Consider the following 23573-nt stretch of genomic DNA (forward strand, 5'->3'; position numbering starts at 1 on the left):
CCTTACAGCTCAGCTCTTTTTTACCACGACAGACCAGTACATCGAATATTTACTCAAAACTCACTTGTTTTCTAAATGCTATACCTCTAATTTGATAAACTGACCATTTTGTTTGATCAATCTGTACTCTCCATATCTGTCTCTTAGGTCTTGTCTTGTATTTCCAGTTTGTTATATTTGACTTCTTGTACGTTTGTTAACCTAATGTTTCTCTACTGATTGTGGTTTCTTTCAAAGTCTGTTCATATTATCTCGTCTACCCTCTCGTATACCCTCTCGTCCACCGGGGTAAACTCCAACACATGTAGGCTAAGCTGGGGGGCTATTAGTAACCCCACACCAGCCCACTTCCTCTCACCGCAGGCGACTCCAGAGTAGTGAAGAGTCCATCCCCTTTCGAGGAGTTGGCTTCCAGAGCCCGAGATGTGCGTGAAGGCGAGCCCGACTATCTCTAGTCAGTACCTCTCAACCTCCCGCTCCACCTCAGGCTCCTTCCCCCAGTGAGGTAACATTCCCTGTTCCTATAGCCAGATTCTGCGTCCGAGGATTGGGTCGCCGAGGCCCCCACTTTCGACCGCCATCCATCCCACAATGCACCGGTCCCCTATGGTTCCTCTCGCATGTGGTGGGCCCACAGGAGGGCGGCCCCACATCACTTTTTCGGGCTTAGCCCGACGGGGCCCCGCCACACCGTTGATTTTAACTGATTAGTATATAAAGGGATAGCAAACTCTAATTCAGTTATATAGAATTCAGGTTTTAATTAATTAGGTGATGCTATAAAAACGGGAGAGATTGACAGGGTTGAAAACTCAGAAGTGAAGACCAGTAGAATCATGGGTATTTTAAACAGAGTTCTTTATTGAGAACATGCTGCAGTCATCAAAAAGTCTAAGGCAGAGATACTTTGTAGTTCAGAATCAGAATGAGCAGCTATAGCAACCAGCCCCATTTCACTAGTCCTTATCCAATTAGAACTGCACTGCGGCATTAGGGCCCACAGGGACCACAGGGTGAGCATCCCCTACTGGCCTCACCATCTTCTAACACAACCTAGTTTTCCCAGGGGATCTCCCTTTCAGGTACTGACCAGGCTTAAACCTACTTAGCTTCAGTGGGCAACCAGTCTTGGGATACACAGGGTGATATGGCTGTGGCCTTTTATGATTTGTTCAAAGTTAAACATGTTTAATATGAGATTGAATATTATTTTGTCTGACCTTATAACCATACTGAAAGCAATCTTGAAAACAAATTTAAGTGAAGATGTTAACACTGTGAACTCAATGCTAACCAACAAGCGTATTCCATAACAAAGACGGTATCAGTTACTCAGTATGTACATTTAAAAATGTTTGTCACAGGAATCTTGTGGCATCGTGTGTAGTTACTACATGGTGTTAGTGTGTATGTGGAGTGCTCTAGCAAATTCTATATCTGGAGCACCTCTTTATTTGCTTTGGAGGACACTCTAAATGGCTGTCAGACTCAAAGCAGAGATTATCTTGCAGGATAGTTGATGCAATAGCCCTGTATTCTCCACTTCATTGGGCTTACAGTGTCTCACAGGGGCAGCCGTGGCCTAATGGTTAGAGAGTCGGACTTCTAACCTAAAGGTTGCAGGTTTGTGTGTGCACTTGAATGGGTTAAATGCAGAGCATTTAGGTCACCATACTTGGCCTCACTTCACTTCCTTTCCTTTCTTTTCCTTCTCTCAGAGTGAGAGCTCATTCTACCAGAGGAATAGCCCCCTCTTGGAATTTCCTCCAAGATTTTTCCAGGAGGAGTAGCCTTCTCTTGGAAAAATCCTCCAGATGGAATTTCCATCTGCACTGTTGCCATCGCAATACAATACAGGACAGACAACAACAGGAGAGACCCTGACCGAGCTTAAACCTACTTAGCTTCAGTGGGCAACCTTTTGATATGGCTGTGGCCTATTATGTGCTTTATTCAAAGTTAAACATGACTAATATGAGTTTGAATATCATTTTGCTTGACCATATAGCCACACTAGAAGCAACAATCTTGAAAACGAATTTAAGCAAAGATTATAAAACTGAATTCAGTGCAAACCAACAAGCGTATTCCATAACAAAGATGGTATCAGTCACTCAGTATGTACACTTAATGTTAAAAAAGGTTTAATCGTTATAAATTAGTTTATAAACGTGAGCAGTGTACTTCTAGAGAAGGCCGCCCACACACACTTTAGATTGACTGTGATTTTTTAATTTATTTTATTGCCTCTGGTGTGGACACCCAAATCGCTTGTCGGAATCTTGTGGCATTGTGTGTAGTACATGGTGATAGTGTGTATGTGGCGAGCTCTAGCAACCTCTGGCTCTAAAGCACCTCCTTGTTTGCTTTGGAGGCCACTCTAAATGGCTGTCAGACTCAAAGCAGAGACTATCTTGCTGGACAGTTGATGCTATAGCCCTGGATTTTGCACCTCATTGGGCATACGGTGTCCTCTCAGAGTGAGGGCTCATTCCACCAGAGGGAAAGCCTTCTCATGGGCTTGGTTCGGCGAAATTTCTATTGGCACTGTTGAAAGCGTTTCCCATCGCATACAAAACAAGACAGACAACAACAGAAGAGAAAAAGGAAACTCTGCAGTTAATAATGTAACCTTGTGTTAAATCTGCATAATGTAAACTGCCATGCTATAACCTATAAACCGAACCAAACAAGATAGTGAAATTGAATGGAATAAGACTGCACGCGAGTCATCAACTGTCACTATCAGTCGAAAGATTCTGATAAAATTGCACTCAAAGCTAGGGAGGAACTATGTTTGCATATTAGATGTGAAAGGAGAGGCATATAAGCACACACACAGGCATGTCTACTCTTTGATGAAACAGATGCATTAAGCCTAGAGAAACTTAACTAAAAGTAGGCAAAAATTTGCTAAATAAACATGATACCTAATTAGATAGCCCTCTTTATTCTACTGAGTTACATATAGGAATAGGTGTCAGTAAAGTTTTAATGGTATTACTATTCTTACAATTCGGCTTATTGAACAAATTCTGATATTATTCTTTGGGGACCAACTCCACCTTTGAGTTTATCTAAATCTCACAGTTCAAACTGCTTGTTTCAAAGATGAACTTTATTTATTGTGAAACCTTTTGATGATTTTTTTTTGTTGTTGTCATATTGCTTGTAATGACTAGAACAGGTTTATCCAGGTTTTGTATTTCTTGATACATTATTCTGTCACATTTAGTGAGGACATGGAATCAGACCTGAAAGATCTGAAGATGATTGTTTTTTGTATGAGTGCGTAGAGCAGATGATTGACTAAAACGCTTCCCACATTCAGTGCAGTGATACGGTTTCTCTCCGGTGTGGATCCTCTCATGTGCTTTCAGATCTCCTGACTGAATGAATCCTTTGTCACAGTGTGAACACTTATAAGGTTTCTCTCCAGTGTGGATCCTCTCATGTGTTCTTAGATGTGATGACTGCTTGAATCTTTTGTTGCAATGTAAACACATAAAAGGTTTCTCTCCACTGTGGATCCTCTCGTGTGTTTTCAGGTCTGCTGACCGGCCGAAACTCTTGTCACATCGTGAACATTTGTGCTGTTTATCTCCACTGTGGTTCCTCTCATGTGTTTTCAGATGTGTTGACTGATTGAATCTCTTGTCACAGTATGAACACTTGTAAGGTTTCTCTCCAGTGTGGTTCCTCTCATGTATTTTCAGATATGTTGCCTGATTGAATCTCTTGTCACAGTGTGAACACTTGTAGTGTTTCTCTCCAGTGTGGATTCTCTCATGTATTTTCAGGTATGCTGCCTGATTGAATCTCTTGTCACAGTGTGAACACTTGTAGAGTTTCTCTCCAGTGTGAATCCACTCGTGTGTTTTCAGGTGTACTGACTGACAGAATCTCTTGTCACAGTGTGGACACTTATAAGGCTTTTCTCCAGTGTGAGTCCTCTCATGCAGTTTTAAACAGTTTGATGTAGTAAAAGTTTTTCCACAGTCAAAGCACATGTACTCTCTCACACCAGTATGGATTTTCTGATGTATTTTCAAATGTTGTCGTAATGAAAAACTCTTTCCACACAAATTACATGAATGTGGCTTCTCGGCTATATGAACTTTCAGGTGCGTTGTCAGAACTGAAGCCCACAAAAATGTTTTCCCGCACTGATCACATGTGTGTCGCTTCCCTCCAGTGTGGATGTCCATGTGATCCTTAAGGGTTGATAATCGTGTGAAACTCTTTCCGCACTGATCACAAGTGAACGGTTTCTCTCCAGTGTGAAGTCTCATGTGAAGCTCAAGATGATGTTTGCGTGTAAAGCTCTTTCCACACTGAGTGCAGGTGAAAGACTTCTTGGCCTTTAAATTTTTCTGTTTAGGTTTTTGTCCATCTCTGACATGGTTTTTCTTCTCAACTTCACTTAATTCTTCTTTCTCCTCATTGTCTTCAATCAACTCTGAAATCAAAGTAAAAACAGTACATTTTCAGTAAATAATAAAAAAAAAATTCAAAAGTACAAAAAAATTAACTGTGATTTAACAGTGGAAAGCACACAATTGGATAACAAAATTTTGACTTTAAGTGTTTTGGAAGAGGATCCAGTTGACAGGAGGTATCTAAACGGCTACAGTCAACATTATGTGCAGAAGTAGAATTCAAGGTGGTAGAGATTCAGTAGACTGCAAAAGCTTAAAAACAATAGAGAACAGCAATCTAGTATTTTATTCACTTTACACTGACCAAAATTATAAACAAAACACTTTTTTGCCCTCATTTTTCATGAGCTGAACTCAAAGACCTAAGACTTTTTCTATGTACACAAAAGGCCTATTTCTCTCAAATCTTGTTCACAAATCTGTCTAAATGTGTGTTAGTGAGCATTTCTCCATGATGAGATAATCCATCTACCTCACAGGTATGGCATATCAAGAAGCTGATTAGACAGCATGATTATTGCACAGGTGTGCCTTAAAATGGCTGCACACTCGAGGATTTTCAAATCTTAACCGATTTTTAAACCATGGTAGACCGCAGCCATGAAGACACTTTCTACAGATTTTTAGCCTAAATCCCTCTGAACGCGCACACTAGACGATTCGACCAGACCGCGAGCCCACGCACTTGTTGACTGTAGGAACTATTTCACAGTGACACAAAATCTCACGGAGACTCGCGAGATAAAACATAACTAGAGAAGGACAACAAATGGAAGATAACGTACGTTGTCAGCTGGCTCTCCCGGTGCGCTTTCTGTTTCACTGTGAAAAACAAAGAATGAAGAAGAATATGGGAGATGTATTCTGCTTTTGTGGCCTTTTTATGGCGGTCACATTTCAGCTATAGAAGCACGCAACATCTGGTAAGTGATGCTTACTTGCTTGCTCTCATTGGCTATCACGTCAGAGGCAGCCCGATCAAAAATCCTTGATTGGGAGCAGATAAATAATCGGAATGACACCACACAACAGAGGATTTTTGGACAACTAAATCATTTGCGGCAAGCCTCAAACCGGGTTACGTATTTACTTATAACCACACCAGCCCAGGACCTCCACATCCAGCATCTTGACCTTCAAAATTGTCTGAGACCAGCCACCTAAACAGTTGCTGCAACAATCGGTTTGCATAACCAAAGAATATCTGCACAAACTGTCAGAAACAGTCTCAGCGAAGCTCAATTGCACGCTCGTCATCCTCATCAAAGTCTTAACCTGACTGCGGTTTGTCGGCGTAACTGACATGGACAAATGCTCTCATTCAATGGTGTCTGGCACTTTGAAGAGGTGTTCTCTTCAAGGATGACCCCCGGTTTTCACTATACAGGGCAGATGGCAGACAGCGTGTATGGCGCTGTGTGGGTGAGGGGTTTGCTAGGGGCAGCCGTGGCCTAATGGTTAGAGAGTCGGAATTGTAACCCAAAGGTTACAGGTTCGAGTCTCAGGCCCGGCAGGGATTGTAGGTGGGGGGAGTGAATAACCAGCACTCTCTTCACCCTCAATACCACGACTGAGGTGAGTCCCTTGAGCAAGGCACCGTACCCCCAACTGCTCCCCGGGCGCCGCAGCAATGGCTGCCCACTGCTCCGGGTGTTTGTTCACGGTGTGTGTGTGTTCACTACTGTGTGTGTGCACTTGGATGGGTTAAATGCAGAGCACAAATTCCAAATATGGGTCACCATACTTGGCCTCACTTCACCTCCTTTCCTTTCCTTTTTCCGAGGTCACTGTAGCTACCACATCATGTATCCAGATCAGATGGTCACTGCAGTCCCCGGATCCAGTCTGTACCCAGCCCAGAAGGAGGATCAGCACCTAGAGACAACCTCTACTGCCCTGAATGTAATCAGAAACCATGCCAACTAGATGACCCCAGAGACAGTTCATCAGTGAAGACCTCATCACCTAGACGGCCATTGGCGCAAGACTGCAGGAACCGGATGAGTCCTCTGCCATCTGTCTTTGCAGCAACATGGAACTACGGTAAAATTAGTCTGTTTCCTTCTAATTCTAAGGTCACCGTAGCCACCAGATCCAGTCTGTATTCAGATCAGATGATCACTGCAGTCCCCCGGATCCAATTCGTACCAAGAAGAGGGAAGGTGTATGTTATGGCCATTATTGTGCCATTCATCCACGACCATCACCCCATGTTGCATTTGTAGGATTTGTACACAATTCCTGGAAGCTGAAAACATCCCAGTTCTTGCATGACCAGCATACCCTCTGTCACCCATTGAGCATGTTTGGGATGCTGCGATTGGAGTATACGACAGCCTGTTCCATTTTTTTTTTTTTCTGCGTTTAACCCATCCAAGAGCACACACACAGTAGTGAACACTCACACCGTGAACACACACCCGGAGCAGTGGGCAGCCATTGCTGCGGCGCCCGGGGAGCAGTTGAAGGATTGGTGCCTATTGAAGAGGAGTGGACCAATGTTCAACAACCTGATCTACTCTATGTGAAGGAGATGTGTTGCACTGTCTGAGGCAAATGGTGGTCACACCAGATACTGAGGGAAGTCTAAGGTATATACACACAATCCCACACTGAATTTCACGACATGATTTAAATAGCCTAAAACTCTATTTGATATGTTTCTGAAACAAATTTCCATGACTTTTCCAAAAAAAAAAAAAAATAATAAAAAAAAAAATCTCATGGCTTTTTCAGGTTTTCATGTCCAAAGAAACTTACACCATAAAAAAAAAAAAAAACTTGGTTTACTAATGTACCAATTTACCATTACCTCTTGCTCCTCTAATCACATGCCTCTTTGTTCTAGAACAGGGTGTCACGGTTCAAATACAAGGAGGTCTGGGTCCAAATGCAGGTGAGGTAAGATGGAAGTTTAATTAACAAAATAAACAAACAAAGCAAAAGGCCAACACGGCACAACAATAACTTGAAACTTAAAACAATACAAAATAAACAGAACTGAAAACTCGGTCAAAGATCCAGAGAACACAGAACATACCAAACACGAGACAATGCAGACATGAATGAAGAGTGAGTGGAGATGATACTTATAGTCCTGATAGTAATTGTGAACAGGTGTGGGTGATCAGTGCTAATGACAAAACAGACGTGAAGAATCAGAGGAGTGAGTGCAAACAGCGACCTCAGGTGGCTGAGGGAAAACCCACAGCCCCGATCATGACAGTACCCCCTCTCTAGGGAACGGCTTCCAGACGTTCCCAAAACCAAAATTCTGGAGGGAGGAGGAACGGTGGAAGGTGCATCAGGGGGAGGGATGGCGGGCCAGGCCCATGCAGCGGAGTCACGTGAGCGGACCTCACCGCCAGAGGAACGCGAGCTGGCCTCGCCGCCAGCAGAACATCATCGGACGCTGCCGCCTGAGGAACGTGAGCTGGCCTCGCTGCCAGAGGGACGTCAGCGGACGCCGCCAGAGGAACGTGAGCTGGCCTCGCCGCCTGAGGAACGTGTGCTGGCCTCGCCGCCTGAGGAACATGAGCTGGCCCCGCCGCCTGAGGAACGTGAGCTGGCCTCGCCGCCTGAGGAACGTGAGCTGGCCTCGCCGCCAGAGGAATGTGAGCTGGCCTCACGGCCAGAGGAACGTGAGCTGGCCTCGCCGCCAGAGGAACATGAGCTGGCCTCGCCGCCAGAGGAACGAGAGATGGCCTCGCCGCCAGAGGAACGTGAGCTGACGCCACCGCCAGAGGAACGTAAGCTAACGCCGCCGCCAGAGGAACGTCAGCGGTCACCGCCGCGGCCGGAACAGAGAGAGCGGTCAACGCCGCGTCAGGAGCAGAGAGAGCGGTCAACGCCGCTTCCGGAACAGAGAGAGCGGTCACCGCCGCGTCCGGATCAGAGAGAGCGGTCACCACCGCGTCAGGAGCAGAGAGAGCGGTCACCGCCGCGTCCGGAGCAGAGAGCACGGTCACCGCCGCGTCCGGAGCAGAGAGAGCGGTCACTGAAACCAAAACCAAAATTCCGGAACAGAGAGAGCGGTCACCGCCGTGTCCGGAGCAGAGAGAGCGGTCACTGCCGCGTCCGGAACAGAGAGAGCGGTCACCGCCGCGTCAGGAGCAGAGAGAGCGGTCACCGCCGCGTCCGGAGCAGAGAGCGCGGTCACCGCCGCGTCCGGAGCAGAGAGCGCGGTCACCGCCGCGTCCGGAACAGAGAGAGCGGTCACCGCCGCGTCCGGAACAGAGAGAGCGGTCACCGCCGCGTCAGGAGCAGAGAGAGCGGTCACCGCCGCGTCCGGAGCAGAGAGAGCGGTCACTGCCGCGTCCGGAGCAGAGAGCGCGGTCACCGCCGCGTCAGGAGCAGAGAGAGCGGTCACCGCCGTGTCCGGAGCAGAGAGAGCGGTCACTGCCGCGTCCGGAGCAGAGAGCGCGGTCACCGCCGCGTCAGGAGCAGAGAGAGCGGTCACCGCCGTGTCCGGAGCAGAGAGAGCGGTCACCGCCGCGTCAGGAGCAGAGAGAGCGGTCACCGCCGCGTCCGGAGCAGAGAGCGCGGTCACCGCCGCGTCCGGAGCAGAGAGCGCGGTCACCGCCGCGTCCGGAACAGAGAGAGCGGTCACCGCCGCGTCCGGAACAGAGAGAGCGGTCACCGCCGCGTCAGGAGCAGAGAGAGCGGTCACCGCCGCGTCCGGAGCAGAGAGAGCGGTCACCGCCGCGTCCGGAACAGAGAGAGCGGTCACCGCCGCGTCCGGAACAGAGAGCGCGGTCACCGCCGCGTCCGGAACAGAGAGAGCTGTCACCGCCGCGTCCGGAGCAGAGAGCGCGGTCACCGCCGCGTCCGGAACAGAGAGCGCGGTCACCGCCGCGTCCGGAACAGAGAGAGCGGTCACCGCCGCGTCCGGAACAGAGAGAGCGGTCACCGCCGCGTCAGGAGCAGAGAGAGCTGTCACTGCCGCGTCCGGAGCAGAGAGCGCGGTCACCGCCGCGTCCGGAACAGAGAGAGCGGTCACCGCCGCGTCAGGAGCAGAGAGAGCGGTCACCGCCGCGTCCGGAACAGAGAGAGCGGTTACCGCCGCGTCCGGAACAGAGAGAGCGGTCACCGCCGCGTCCGGAACAGAGAGAGCGGACGCCCTCCCTCGAAAAAATGCTTCTGCCCTCGACATAAAGTAGGGGCGTGTCCGCGCCGCCTCAGCATTAAGGGCATCCATCGCCGCCAAACAGGCGTAGATGGTCTCGAAGCGAGCGGCTGACGCCGCCTCGAAAGACCTCTCACCCGCTGGACCCACTGTGGATGTCTGCATTCTGTCACGGTTCAAATACAAGGAGGTCTGGGTCCAAATGCAGGTGAGGTAAGATGGAAGTTTAATTAACAAAATAAACAAACAAAGCAAAAGGCCAACACGGCACAACAATAACTTGAAACTTAAAACAATACAAAATAAACAGAACTGAAAACTCGGTCAAAGATCCAGAGAACACAGAACATACCAAACACGAGACAATGCAGACATGAATGCAGAGTGAGTGGAGATGATACTTATAGTCCTGATAGTAATTGTGAACAGGTGTGGGTGATCAGTGCTAATGACAAAATAGACGTGAAGAATCAGAGGAGTGAGTGCAAACAGCGACCTCAGGTGGCTGAGGGAAAACCCACAGCCCCGATCATGACACAGGGATCCTCAAATCTGGCCCACGAGATCTACTTTCCTAAAAAGTTTAGATCTAACCCTAATCAAAATCACCTGAGCATGCTAACCAGTGTCTTCAGGATCATTAGAAAATCACAGGAAGGTGAGTTTGATCTGGATTGGAGCTAAACTCTGAAGCGCATTGGACCTCCAGGGTAAGATTTGAGGAACCCTGTTCTGGGACCTCGCAATTTACAAATTAATCACTGATGGAGCCCATTATATTAAACAACAACCATGTCATCCATAGTAGATAAACCACTTTTCTGGAGAAAATGGCAAGATCATTGGCAAAAGCAGATAAATCACTGGACAATATACGCAAATAAGATTTTTCCTGTTACAACTAACCAAATCAAAAAAAAAAAAAAAAAAAAAAAAAAAAAATTCCTAAAGCTTTATAATCGTTACCATTATAAATAACGAATGAAAAGTCAACACCAACCTGTTTGTTCTTCAGTATCTTCAGTGTGTTTGATTCCGCAGGGTTCTGGTTCTATCATCTTCTCTCTGTCCTCTTTAATAAAGTCTTGTGAGAATGTGTGATTGTTGAAGGAGGAGCTTCACTTAGCATGAATTTCTGTGTGGAAAAGCAGATTTGCCAAAATCAACAATAAATCACAGAGGCATTACAATTTGTATCTGTGAACCATCATATTACTATATTATAGTAATATATTTAACATCATGACTTAAGTGAGGTGAGACAGACGAGACAGTGGCAGAAGATTTAGTTTGCATTCAAAATGCAAAAGCGCCTAAACACGTTTTAAACACATTTCGGGTTTTGAAAAACTTGATAACTTTTGCCATTAATCTAAGGTGATTTTGAAAGTGTTTTAAACATTTGTTTTTGTTTGGTTCCACTGTGTTTGCTGGTTTTCCATTTTTATTTTTTTTTTATTTATTTTTTTTACTTTGTGTAAGTTATTTGTTATTTTATATTAGGCTTATAGCATGGTGTGATTTATCCAAATTTAAAATTAATTAAAAGTGAGTTTGTCATTTCTGTCCATTCAATCAATTGATGCCAAATTGACGCCACTAATTAGAAAGAGAAAGTGAAAGTAAAAGGCGCACATGCATTTACAAGCTATTGAAAAGAAAGGACTAGAGGGAACACACAAACATACAAATGAATGAAGGCATAGTTATATGTGAATCAATACAAATTTGTGCTTTTGTGTTTTGGCCTCATGTGATTGAACTGTTCTCAACTGTCAAAAAACATGCACAATATCTATTCCAAGATGAAAGTAAATTTGAGTTTATCTTTTAAAAAAAACCTCACAAGCCGTTCAAATGAAGTAAAAATAAATACGAATCATGGAGCTTGAATGGAGTTTGCTCACTAGATGCAATATCAGTCATGCCTTTTATCATTTGCACTGTTCGCTATTTCAAAGCAGTTATTTTGCAGCGACACAGAAAGTAACTGACTCAATGAAGTTTAACTCAAGGTGATCGCCAGGGTCCAAGCAAAATGGCTTGTAAGATGCTGCAGTTACTCAATGGACATTGGACATGTCTCTTTTTCAAATTAATTGTGAGTCTGATAGCTTCACAAATATATGGTCAATACCATTATATAATTGGGTTTTAAAAGAAATAATGGTCTATATTCAACTTCATATACAATGTTTTAATACAAGTCAATTTATATTCACTGTCTTCAAACTGAGATCGTTCTAGTGTGGACAAAAGTAGTATTGCAACCTTTATCTCTGAATCATATTAACATAAAAGGCTAATTGTTATTTATTTATTTAGTTAGTTATTTTTGTGAATTAATACAGATGTTTAATGATTACTTTTACTGATAATACATCCAAAGTCAAATGCACTGATTCGGCATCTTATGCCATGCTTTAGTCGTGCTGCAGCATCCTCAGCATCCCTAGTTTCCACACCCATGCTATCAGATCTCATTACATTCAGCATTAGCAGCATTATCACTCCAAACATCACACGAACATTGAAAAACACCACATCGCTCAGGTCTGAATGAAATAACTCGTTTTCCTCACATGCTTGTTGTCTGCTGCTCTTTATTTAACATCGATATCTGACAAAAAAATGACAGAAATGTACAGCCTAACCGGACTTTACTCATTTGTGAAACTAATTGTCCTGAACACCTCCGTATTCAACTCATCTTTTATAAACGGAGGAATGTTAAAGACAATATGATGATTCTGCCGGTTGAACAAAGGACATTTCGTAAATAAAAGTCTAAATTCTGCACTGAAACCACGTTATCAATAAAATTACTACAGCACTATTCATATTTATAAGAGAAGCTCTTCTTTACCTCTTAATGCTATAACCCCCAAACTTTAATAGCGCAAAATAAGATACGCCAGACAGCAAACCGCAAATGACAGAAGAAAAAGAGGACTCTCTCTCACCTTACAGATCGCTCACTCACTCGCGCATGCGCACACAAGTCAGCCTCACAAGCCCTGAAGAGTGGAGCCAGAACATCTCGATCGCCCCCAGGTGTCTGGACCCAGTATAGTTCATAAACCTCTCTCTGTATAATCTAATAAAACGTGAGGCAATCTAAATAAATCACACTTCAAATATATGTATTTATTTATTCATTTATTTATTTAGTTAGTTAAATAAATTGTAAATAAAAAAAATAATAATAATAATTAACACTGCTAATGTAAGTTTTTTTTATAATTTAACTGATGAAACATGAACCAGAATCAGAATGAGCTTTATTGCCAGACATGTTTACACATACTCGGAATTTGTTGTAGTGACAGAAGCTCCACAGTGCAACAGAATGACAGTGACAAGACGACACAGATTATAAAAAAGTACAATATACAAGGATACAAGGCAGACAATGTGCAAAAATAGCAAAGACACAATATAATTGCTATGTACAAGTATATTGACTCATCTGTACATATTGGGTATTTTTATAAGAATAAACTAGAGATGCAATGCAATGCTAATTAACAGCCTTTATCACTTTATGGAGCACTATACAATAATGATTTTCCATCAGTCTGTCATTTGAAACCACATTAGATCACAAAAGGAAGTTATTTCAAAAACTCAATTGATGAAGCTCAAAATCTGGAGCAAAAACAAGTCATTAATATGTTCACAATAGACAGTAGGTTTGTGACAAGACTCAAAGGCTGACCACAATAAAAGGCCACTCACAAGAGAGTCCGGAAACCAGTTAGTATCTGGTGTGACCACTATTTGCCTCATCTCCTTCACATAGAGTTGATCAGGTTGTTGATTGTGGAACATTGGTCCATTCCTCTTCAATGGCTATCTTACATATACTACAATAAAAAAATAAAATAAAAAATAGTTCATAGGAAGTCAAGTCAAGTCAAGATTATTTATACAGTGCATTTTACAATGCAAGCTGTCAAAGCAAACTTACAGTATTAAAATAAGACAATAAAGTGTCAATAATAATGCAAAGTTCCATGTTGCATCAAAGTCAAATTGGGGAGGACTCATCTGGTTCCCGTGGCCTTGTAGGGTAGGACCTATCCTGATGATCTGTCTCTGGGGCTCATCTAGTTGACACGGTATCCACTGACATTCGGCTGTAGGTGTTGATCCACCATCTGCTCTTGGTACGGACTGCAGTGACCATCTGAACTGGATACGGACTGGATCTGGTGGCTATGGTTATGGAACACTAGGAAAGTGTTCCATATTATTTGATGCTTCAGCAAATGTATTCAACAGCTCTAAAAAGCAAATTATAAAACTTGCTGAAGCTCCATTTCCGTCAGCATCATTAATGAAGAATGACGAATCAACACCAACCTGTTTGTTCTTCAGTGTCTTCAGTGTGTCCTGGATCTCTCCTCTTCTCCGTCCTCTTCAATAAACTCAGTCTGTGCAGATTTCAGCTATTCCTGATGATTTGATGCTCGTCTTCATTTGTAAACCGATGGGAATATTCCAGCATTTATTGCTGAATGTGTGATTGTTGAGGGAGCTTCAGTGAACATGAATTTCTGTGTGGAAAAGCAGATTTGTAAAAAAACAACAATAAAGCAAAGAGGCATTAAGTGTTGTCTTGTTGTGAGTCCTTATATTTCAATATTATATATTGGACATAGTTGTTCGCAATGTTGCTGTAACTAGCTGATGGTTTCTTAAACAACAACTGCGATTATCTTGCGGACATCGCAATTAAAACTAACTTTATCGCGTTATAATAGAGACTTTTACAAATTTGATCTGCCAAAATACTTAATATTGAGTAACATTATGACTCGAAACAACATCGATGAACACGTTACATTACAATTAAAACATCGAAACAATTAATCAGATAAACATAAAAAAGCAGGTTTTAATGAAACCAACACTTTTGGTGCAGCTCTTTATTTATTTAAATGTAATGCAAACACACGGTGTCCGATGAAAACAAGGCAGTGTCTAACTGAGATTTACAGCCTAAAGGGACTTTCATCATTTGTGAAACTATTTGTCCTGAACAACTCTGTATTCAACTCATTAAACACAATATGATCCTTCTTGCCGGTTGAATGAAGGGCATTTCTGGAGTAAAAGCCTCCTTTCTGCACTGAATACACGGTAACTATAAAATTACAACAGCATTATTCAAATTCATATGAGAAGCTGACCTTTACCCCAAATTCCTGTTACCCCCAAAAATTGACCAAACAGATGTTAGCATGTGTCTAATCTGTGATCTAATGTGTAGCGTCTTATTAACTCACTGTCATACCTTGTGTGCAACACATTCTTCCCCCTTTTCATATTTTGTCCACTGCTAAAGAACCCCTTTAAAATATTTCTGAATGACCTTTTTCCTTTACTAGGATGTTTTCTTTAATTTTAAGTGGAAACACCCAAATTTCTAAGAATTGTCTTAGAATTTTGTTACTAGGAGTAACTCTTTGCACAAAGCATGTTCATGAATATGGGCCCTGGTGTCTTCCGCAGAGTACTTTATAGTTTTATTTATAGTCTTTGTGGTTTATATACATTTAGAGGACAGTGCTTGGAAATGGAGACAAAGCACCTTAAGCAAAGCAGGTATAGCAATCTGTCCCGTTTCAATCGGGCTCATTTGATTCATAATAAGAGAACAGGAAACACAAACTTCAACTTAGTTTCATTTATATCATGAAGCAAAAATGATAAACAAGAATACAACTTTTTGACATTGTTCTTTCAGCAGGAACTCCATCTTTGAGTTGATCTGAATCTCGGGTCAAACTGCTGGATTTAAAGACAAAAATTAACTTGGTTAATTGTGAAAACATTTCTTTGTCAAGTTACTTGTAATGACAGATTCATCCAGATTATATTTCATTGCTTGATATATTACTGTGTCACATTTGGTGAGGACGCAGCATCAGATCTGAAAGTGCTGGATCTGAAGATGATCTACTTACTGTGATTGTTTTTTGTATGACTGCGAAGAGCAGATGACTGATTGAATCGCTTCCCACATTCAGTGCAGTGATACGGTTTCTCTCCAGTGTGGATCCTTTCATGTATTTTCAGCGTTCCTGGCAGCCTGAATCTCATGTCACAGTGTGAACACTTATAAGGTTTCACTCCGGTGTGAACACTCTCGTGTGTTTTCAGATGTGGTAACTGAGTGAATCTCTTGTCACAGTGTGAACACTTGTAAGGTTTTTCTCCAGAGTGAACCCGCTCATGTAGTTTTAAACAGCTTGATGTAGTAAAAGTCTTTTCACACTCAAAGCACATGTACTCTCTCACACCAGCATGTATTTTCTGATGTACTTTCAGACTTTGTAGTAATGAAAAACTCTTTCCACACAAATGACATGAATGTGGCTTCTCCTTTGTATGAACTCTCAGGTGTGTCTTCAGGTTTGAAGCCCACATAAATGCTTTCCCGCACTGATCACATGTGTATGGTTTTTCTCCGGTGTGGACGTTCATGTGGACATCAAGAAGCCGTTTGTATGAGAAACTCTTCCCGCAGTGATCACAAGAGAACGGTTTCTCTCCAGTGTGAACTCTCATGTGAACCTCAAGATGACTTTTGCAAGTGAAACTCTTTCCACACTGAGTGCAGGTGAAAGATTTCTTGGGCCTTCTGTTCATTAAACCTTTCTGTTTGGGTTCCCCTCCAGTTTTCTCAAATTCACTCAGTTCTGTTTCAACCAACTCTGAAATAAAAGAAAAAACTGTATATTTAGTCAGTAAAAGGACAGAAAGCGATGCTTCATGGCCAAACACAGAATATTACGTAATTCACAAGGCGCTGCTTCCCAGTATACACAGAATTTTCTTTTATTTATGAGGATATGCTTTCAGGCCAAACACAGAATTTTACGTTATTCACGAGGTGACACTTCCTGGCCAAACAGAATTTTCCGTAATTCAAAAGGATATACTTCAAGGCCAAACACAAAATTTTCCATAATTCACAAGGCGACACTTCCTGGCCAAACAGAATTTTCCATAATTCATGAGGTGACGGAATTTTCAGAGAAGCTTCCCACCCAAACACGATATTTTCCGTAATTCACAAGGCGACGTTTCCCGGCCAAACACTGAATTTTCCGTAATTCACGAAGCGACGTTTCCCGGCTGAACAGAATTTTCCGTAATTCACGAGGCGACATTTCCTGGCCAAACAGAATTTTCCGTAATTCACGAGGTGACGGAATTTTCAGAGAAGCTTCCCACCCAAACACGATATTTTCCGTAATTCACAAGGCGACGTTTCCCGGCCAAACACTGAATTTTCCGTAATTCACGAAGCGACGTTTCCCGGCTGAACAGAATTTTCCGTAATTCACGAGGCGACATTTCCTGGCCAAACAGAATTTTCCGTAATTCACGAGGTGACGGAATTTTCAGAGAAGCTTCCCACCCAAACACAATATTTTCCGTAATTCACAAGGCGACGTTTCCCGGCCAAACACTGAATTTTCCGTAATTCATGAGGCGACGCTTCCCGGCCAAACACAAAATTTACCATAGTCATGAGGTGATGCTTCCTTGCCAAACACAGAATTTTCTGTTATTTCACGAGTTCCCACTTACATGTAATTAGCTGGAGTATGTAAGCATGTTTGGCGTGCTGTCCGGGGAAGGGCTCCGAGCTCGGGAATGTCCCGAACCTAGAGTACCCCCCCCCTATGTATATGTGTAGAAGGAACTCGGAGTGAGGAGATGGGGTGGTGGAGGGATGCTGATGATCCGTCAAATGGGTAGAGGTGAGTCGGCTGTATTAATGCATGATGTAGATTGGCTTGAGTGAGTTCCAGCTGTGTTAATTAGGCTAAGTATCTGACGTGCTCCTCCCGAACTTTGCTTCAAGAAACATCATTTATGAGAATACGCTTTCCAGGACAAACACAGAATTTTTGTTACTCAAGAGGCGACGCTTCCCGGCCAAACAATGAATATGATCCAGATTTAGTATTTGATAAAAATGCTACTTTTTTTTTTTCGTTTTTTTTTTTTTTATGAAACATACCTACATTCATAAAAAAAGGAATACTTAAAGCTAAAACATAACTGTTGTGTTGTTGTTTGTTTAAAAGTAGAGGGTCTGATGTATTGCATGTTCAGATATTCACACAACATAATATTCGGGGCCATTTAATTTTAGTGAAAATCCTCAGAAATGCTGACGGTGACTGGCAACTTTTGCAGAAATGCTAAAAAAATATCTAAGCTTTTGATAATTTATAACACTGTATTAAAGAAGTCTTTTACAAAATGAATTATTTTGTGAAAGAGTGCATAGGGGCGCCCATGTGCACACTACTTGTTGGAGTTGTGCTGGCCTCCTGCTTCTGCTCTTCTCTAGATTTTCTCAGTAAACTTCTTGGTTGATTGAAGACTATTAATACAGTATTGGGTTCCAGACAAGAATTGATGTGAATGGGTTTTGGGTATCGACAACCCTGCTGACTATTTGTTTGTTTACCAGACAAAATGGATATTTTCTGACAGGATCTGGATCTTAATTACCTGGTGTGGAGACTCGAACGAACACACATTGGAAAAAAGTACCAAGTTCATAGGATGTTTCCCTTATTAAATGAAAGATTTTTCCTGTTATCAAAAAAAAAAAAAAAAAAAAAAAAAAAAAAACCTGCCTGAGGCATCATAACTGTCAGCATTGATAATGAAGACAAGAGCGAAAGAAAATAAAAACTAACCTGTTTGTTCTTCAGTATCTTCAGGATCTCTCATCTTCTCTCTGTCCTCTTTAATAAACTCAGTCTTTGCAGATTTCAGCTCTTCCTGACGATTTGATGGGAATATTCTAGCATTTATTGGTGAATGTGTGATTGTTGTAGGAGAAGTTTCAGTAAACATGAATTTCTGTGTGCAAAAGCATCTTTGCCAAAATCAATAATAAATCAAAGATGAAAACAAGGCATTTTATAAACGTATAAAGGGACTTTCCTCATTTGTGAAACCATTTATCCTTAACAACCCCGTTTTCAACTCATCTATTATGAACGGAGGAACATTAGACACAACATGATCGTTTTTGCAGGTTGAACGAAGGGCATTTCTGGAGTAAAAGTGTCCTTTCTGCACTGAACACACCTTATATAACATTACTACAGCACTAGACATATTCATAATATGAGCTGACCTTTACTTCAAACTCCTGTTACCCTCAAACTAAGTTATGCAAATATAGGTATGCCAGAGAGCAAAAAGAAAATAAGAGAAGAGAAAGAATTCATTCTCACCGTGCAACTCTCTCTCTCTCATTTGCGCATGCGCACAACGAATGAGCCTCGCGAGCGCTGAAGAGTGAAACCAAAAGATCTCGATCGCCCTCAGGTGACTAAACCCAGTGTATTCCAACAGCCCCGCCCTCTCCATCCAATCTAATTGGACGTGAGACAAAATAAAATTACACTTCAACATTTTTTTTCCAAGATGTTTTTTTTTTTTTTTTTTTTTTTTTTTACATTGTATGTAGTTTTCATCACGGTGCTGAGGTAAGCTCAAATGTTCGTTTTTAATATGTTAACTGAGGTGTGCTCATGATGCTAATTATGTTTTTTGCACACAAATAAAAACTAATAAAATGTGGAAAGATGATTATTTCCAACCCCAAGTATTTGTACTGTCAGATCTGAGCTAATAATGTCTGTCTAGATATAAAACAATGTAATGTTATTTACTTTGCCACACATATATAGCCCTTTTATTTCTTATGTACTCATCTGAACATTAAAACTCTATTTCTGGCTATTTTAAAGTTGTTTTTTTTCTCACTATTTGATCCACCACTTAATTTCCTTCTAAGATGTCTGATAAAATGTCCAGTTGAAGATTTAAAACTAGAAGCTGGATATTAACCACAGACATTGGGAATAACCACAGCACATTTACTTAATCCAATTTGATGAGCCTCATTATTTGCTTTCCATCCAAAACTATTTAGATTTACATTCATGTTTTCTAAGACTCTTTTAACTGGATGTATTTCTGAATGTCATTTTACAGTACCCCAATAGACCAGTTTCAGCTTCAATCTAAAAAAAATACATACAATGTCAAAACCCAAATTTCTAAACCTATTTTTAAATGTTGAAGTGTAAATAAATTAGTTTAGACTTTCGCTGCATTAGATTAGATGGAGAGGGTTTGTGACCTATACTGATTCCAGCCTCCTGGGGGCGATCGAGACTCTTTCTTCATCTTCAGCGCTTGTGAGGATCACTCGATGTGCGCATGCGCGAGTTAGAGAGCGGAGCTGCGTGTGAGAGAGAGAGAGTTGTCCGGTGAGTCCTCTTTTTCTTCTCTATTATTTGCTTTTTGCTGTCCTGCATATCTTCATTTGTGTAATTAGGTTTGAGTGTAGCAGGAATTTGAGGTAAATGTCAGTTTCACGTATGAATAACTGTAATTTTATTTATAACGTGTATTCAGTGAAGAGAGGAGACTTTTACTTGAACAAATGTCCTCCATTCATCCGGCAAAAACAATCGCTGTGTCTAATGGTTATTTGATTACGGAGTTGTTTAGGACCAATAGTTTCACAAATGAAGTCTTTCTATGAACAGGGTAGCCTTCTTTTTTTCTTTAAACTTCTTTTGTAATACGAAACATCTTGAGAGTTGTTGAATAATCTCAATGAACCAACAAATAATAAGAGACTTTCTATGAACTGGGTACATTTTCTTTAAACAAAACAGATTGTGTCAAAGCAGCTTTACAGTATTAAATAGTAAAGTAGTGTATTAATAATGCAAAAAGTATGTAAGATAGTTGATTAGGGGAGAGTGGGGTGAGTTGTGCCAGTTTTTACTCAAAGTGACTTTATAGTGAAGCCGTGATAGTAATCCCTCCAATTTAAACATGTATTCATATATTTCAGGATGCTGTGCATCCCTGTGAACAATAACTTTGGATCTGAAATAAACTGATTCAGAATTATAGCTTTCAGAAAAAAAGTGGTCTTGCGGCACAACTTGCCCCCGGTGTGGGGTAAGTTGTGCCTTTGGGGAGAATACATTGGGATACATTGTGCCAGTGATTATTTAAGTTAAAAAGAACATGTTAATGTCATGAACTGTAATGCTATATAAAATCAAGAAAATTCAATACAAAATTACTAATTTAAGGTTTATTTATCGTTCCCCTTTTACACTATACTAAAACTCAAATACGCGATATTTGATATTTGTGAATAATTAGAACGCTCTCTGTCAACAAAACACTGTCTGTCACTTATGTAACATATAAGAAAAAAGTGACTTATTTCTGAACATCCCATTTTGACTTAAGCCAGTTAAAAAACTGACAAACGGCAGATAAATCAAACACTGATGAGGCACGCTCATCTCCTTATACAGATTATCTCTGTGGGTATCTAAATCTAGATCAGGGATGCCCAACCCTGTTCCTGGAGATCCACCATCCTACAAAATTCAGCTCAAACCCTAATCAAACACCCCTGAACCAGCTAATTCATCTCTTATGGCGCTTTTCCATTACACAGTACCAGCTCGACTCGGCTCGCCTCGGCTCGACTCGACTCGGCTCTGTTTGGTTTTCCACTGTGTAAAAGTTGTACCTGTACCTGAGTTACTGTTGCCTTTCAATCAGCTCAAACCAGTCTGGCCTTTCTCCTCTGACCTCATTTGCGCCCACAGAACTGCCGCTCACTGGACCATTCTCTGTAAACCCTAGAGATGGTTGTGCTTGAATATCCCAGTAGATCAGCAGTTTCTGAAATACTCAGACCAGCACGTCTGGCACCAACAACCATGCCACGTTCAAAGTCACTTAAATCACCTTCCTTCCCCTTTCTGATGCGCGGTTTGAACTGCAGCAGATCATCTTGACCATGTCTACATGCCTAAATGCATTGAGTTGCTGCCATGTGATTGGCTGATTAGAAATTTGCATTAACGAGCAGTTGGACAGGTGTACCTAATAAAGTAGCCGCTTTAGTGTAAATCATATTGTGTTTTCATGTTATGTTCAATTGTCTTCTAATGCATATCTGTCACTTGTTGTTTTCTTTCTCTTTCATGAAGTAGCTGTTTACAGACTGTTCTTGTTCAGGAAGCTGAAGAGTCTGTGACACTTTAATTGTTTTATTCACAGTTTTTTTTTTTAAGAACTAGTTATGATATATTTAGAAAAAGCAGATGCAAGACGTTAGAACTAATATTTATTTGCTACTGGTTCATTTACATTTGCTTATATGGGCTTAATGTTACCTTTTTAGTAATACAAACTAATTTTTAATATTGTAGTAACAGCTTGTATTGTCTGCTGGTTGTATTTGCTTTAGGGGAAAAAGTAATTTTATAGTTTTAGTTATAATATTAGAAAGCCATGTAGTGTTATGTTTGCTTTTTGGGCTTTCTGTTTTAAATTTCTTAATAAAACTCTTTAATAGATTTGAATTGAAAGCTTTTATTGTCATTGTCTTTTTCTGAATACAGTGAAATTAGTCGTTGAATAGCCCTCACCACAATCCACTGTCCATGTCATAAAACTGATATATTTAATCTATAATGGTTAATTTTGAAAATGCTTTTCAGGATATCATATAATATGTCTTGTCTAGATGTAGACTTGCCGCTTAATAAACTTTCTAAGACTTTTCTTAATAGCTGTATTTCCTCGACCCAAGCTGCTTGTTCAAAATTTTGTGGCGTATTTTATGCATATACTATATGAAGTGTATAATTTAATACTGTGAAGTTGCTTTGATATAATCTGTTTTATTAAAGTGATATATAAATAATTGTGACTTGACTTGAAGTTCTTCTGTAAGTTGTAATCTTTCAGAATCATACATTTAGATTTTATTACAATATGTTCAACTGTTTCAGGAAGATCATATTTAACAGAAAGTCAAGACTCATGTTTTCCTGTTGTATATAATGATTGATTAAGTGCAGTGTGTCCAATTATAAGACCAGATATAATGCTGTCTACCTTTCTCTTCTCAAATATTCTCCTCTCATTTCCAACTTTTTAATTTATTTTCATATTATATAAACATTGTCCCTTTTTCTCACCATGCAATTTACATTGCCAGACACTTCAGGTATATTAATCTCTTCAACCCACTGAAGAGCCAATAATAGTGCAATTGTTTCTCTAGCAAACACTGATAGATGATCTTTAGATTCTTGTCTGTTTTTATCATTTATACTCACTAGAAGCTGAATATCAACTACAGACATTGGGAATAACTACAGCACATTTACTTAATCCAATTTGATCAGCCTCAATATTTGCTTTCTATCCAAAACTATTCATATTTACATTCATGTTTTCTAAGACTCTTTTAACTGGGTGTATTTCTGGATGCCTTTTACAGTACCCCAATAGACCAGTTTCAGCTTCAACCTAAGAAAACCACATACCCAATAAAAACTACATACAATGTCAAAACCTCTTTCTAAACTAAATTTTAAAATTTTGAAGTGTAAATAAAATCGTTTTGTATCTCGTTCCATTAGATTAGATAGGTTTATGACCTATACTGATTCCATCCTCCTGGGGGCGATCGAGACACTCTTTCTTCATCTTCAGCGCTCGTGAGGATCACTCGATGTGCGCATGCGCGAGTTAGAGAGCGGAGCTGCGTGAGAGAGAGAGAGTTGTCCGGTGAGTCCTGTTTTTCGTCTCTATTATTTGCTTTTTGCTGTCCTGCATATCTTCATTTGTGTAATTAGGTTTAGTGTAGCAGGAATTTGAGGTAAATGTCAGCTTCACGTATGAATAACTGTAATTTTATTGATAACGTGTATTCAGTGAAGAGAGGAGACTTTTACTTGAACAAATGTCCTCCATTCATCCGGAAAAAACAATCGTTGTGTCTAATGATTATTTGTTTACGGAGTTGTTTAGGACCAATAGTTTCACAAATGAAGTCTATCAATGAACTGTGCAGCCTACTTTTTTCTTTAAACTTCTTTTGTAATAATGAAGCAGCAAATAAT

The 23573-nt window shown here is 41.2% G+C and overlaps 1 protein-coding gene and 1 long non-coding RNA gene across 2 annotated transcripts; both read right to left on the reverse strand.

The window, feature by feature from the left end:
• Window positions 1–890: 890 nt before the first annotated feature.
• LOC141343094 (uncharacterized) lies at window positions 891–18862 on the reverse strand. The gene is made up of 3 exons (XM_073847692.1): window positions 18297–18862; window positions 15537–16286; window positions 891–4459 (listed from the first exon to the last, which is right to left on the reverse strand). Exons 1-3 carry the CDS (start codon window positions 18454–18456, stop codon window positions 3249–3251), a joined length of 2121 nt encoding a protein of 706 aa, XP_073703793.1. The 5' UTR covers window positions 18457–18862; the 3' UTR covers window positions 891–3248.
• On the reverse strand, window positions 12829–14943 carry LOC141328174 (uncharacterized). Its single transcript, XR_012355166.1, has 2 exons — window positions 13535–14943; window positions 12829–13430 (listed from the first exon to the last, which is right to left on the reverse strand). It is a non-coding gene; the product is annotated as an uncharacterized lncRNA (long non-coding RNA).
• Window positions 18863–23573: the final 4711 nt, after the last annotated feature.

Source organism: Garra rufa, chromosome 1 (genome assembly GCF_049309525.1).
Source record: "Garra rufa chromosome 1, GarRuf1.0, whole genome shotgun sequence".
Classification (NCBI taxonomy): domain Eukaryota; kingdom Metazoa; phylum Chordata; class Actinopteri; order Cypriniformes; family Cyprinidae; genus Garra; species Garra rufa.

Excerpts from the sequence above, each read along its gene's own strand:
- LOC141343094 (XM_073847692.1), bottom strand. The coding sequence starts at position 18,456 with ATGTTTACTGAAACTTCTCCTACAACAATCACACATTCACCAATAAAT. Across the intron at positions 16,287-18,296 it reads AGATACTGAAGAACAAACAG|AGTTGGTTGAAACAGAACTG; the intron begins GTTAGTTTTTAT and ends CTTTTATTTCAG. Across the intron at positions 4,460-15,536 it reads TCATACAAAAAACAATCACA|AGTTGATTGAAGACAATGAG; the intron begins GTAAGTAGATCA and ends CTTTGATTTCAG.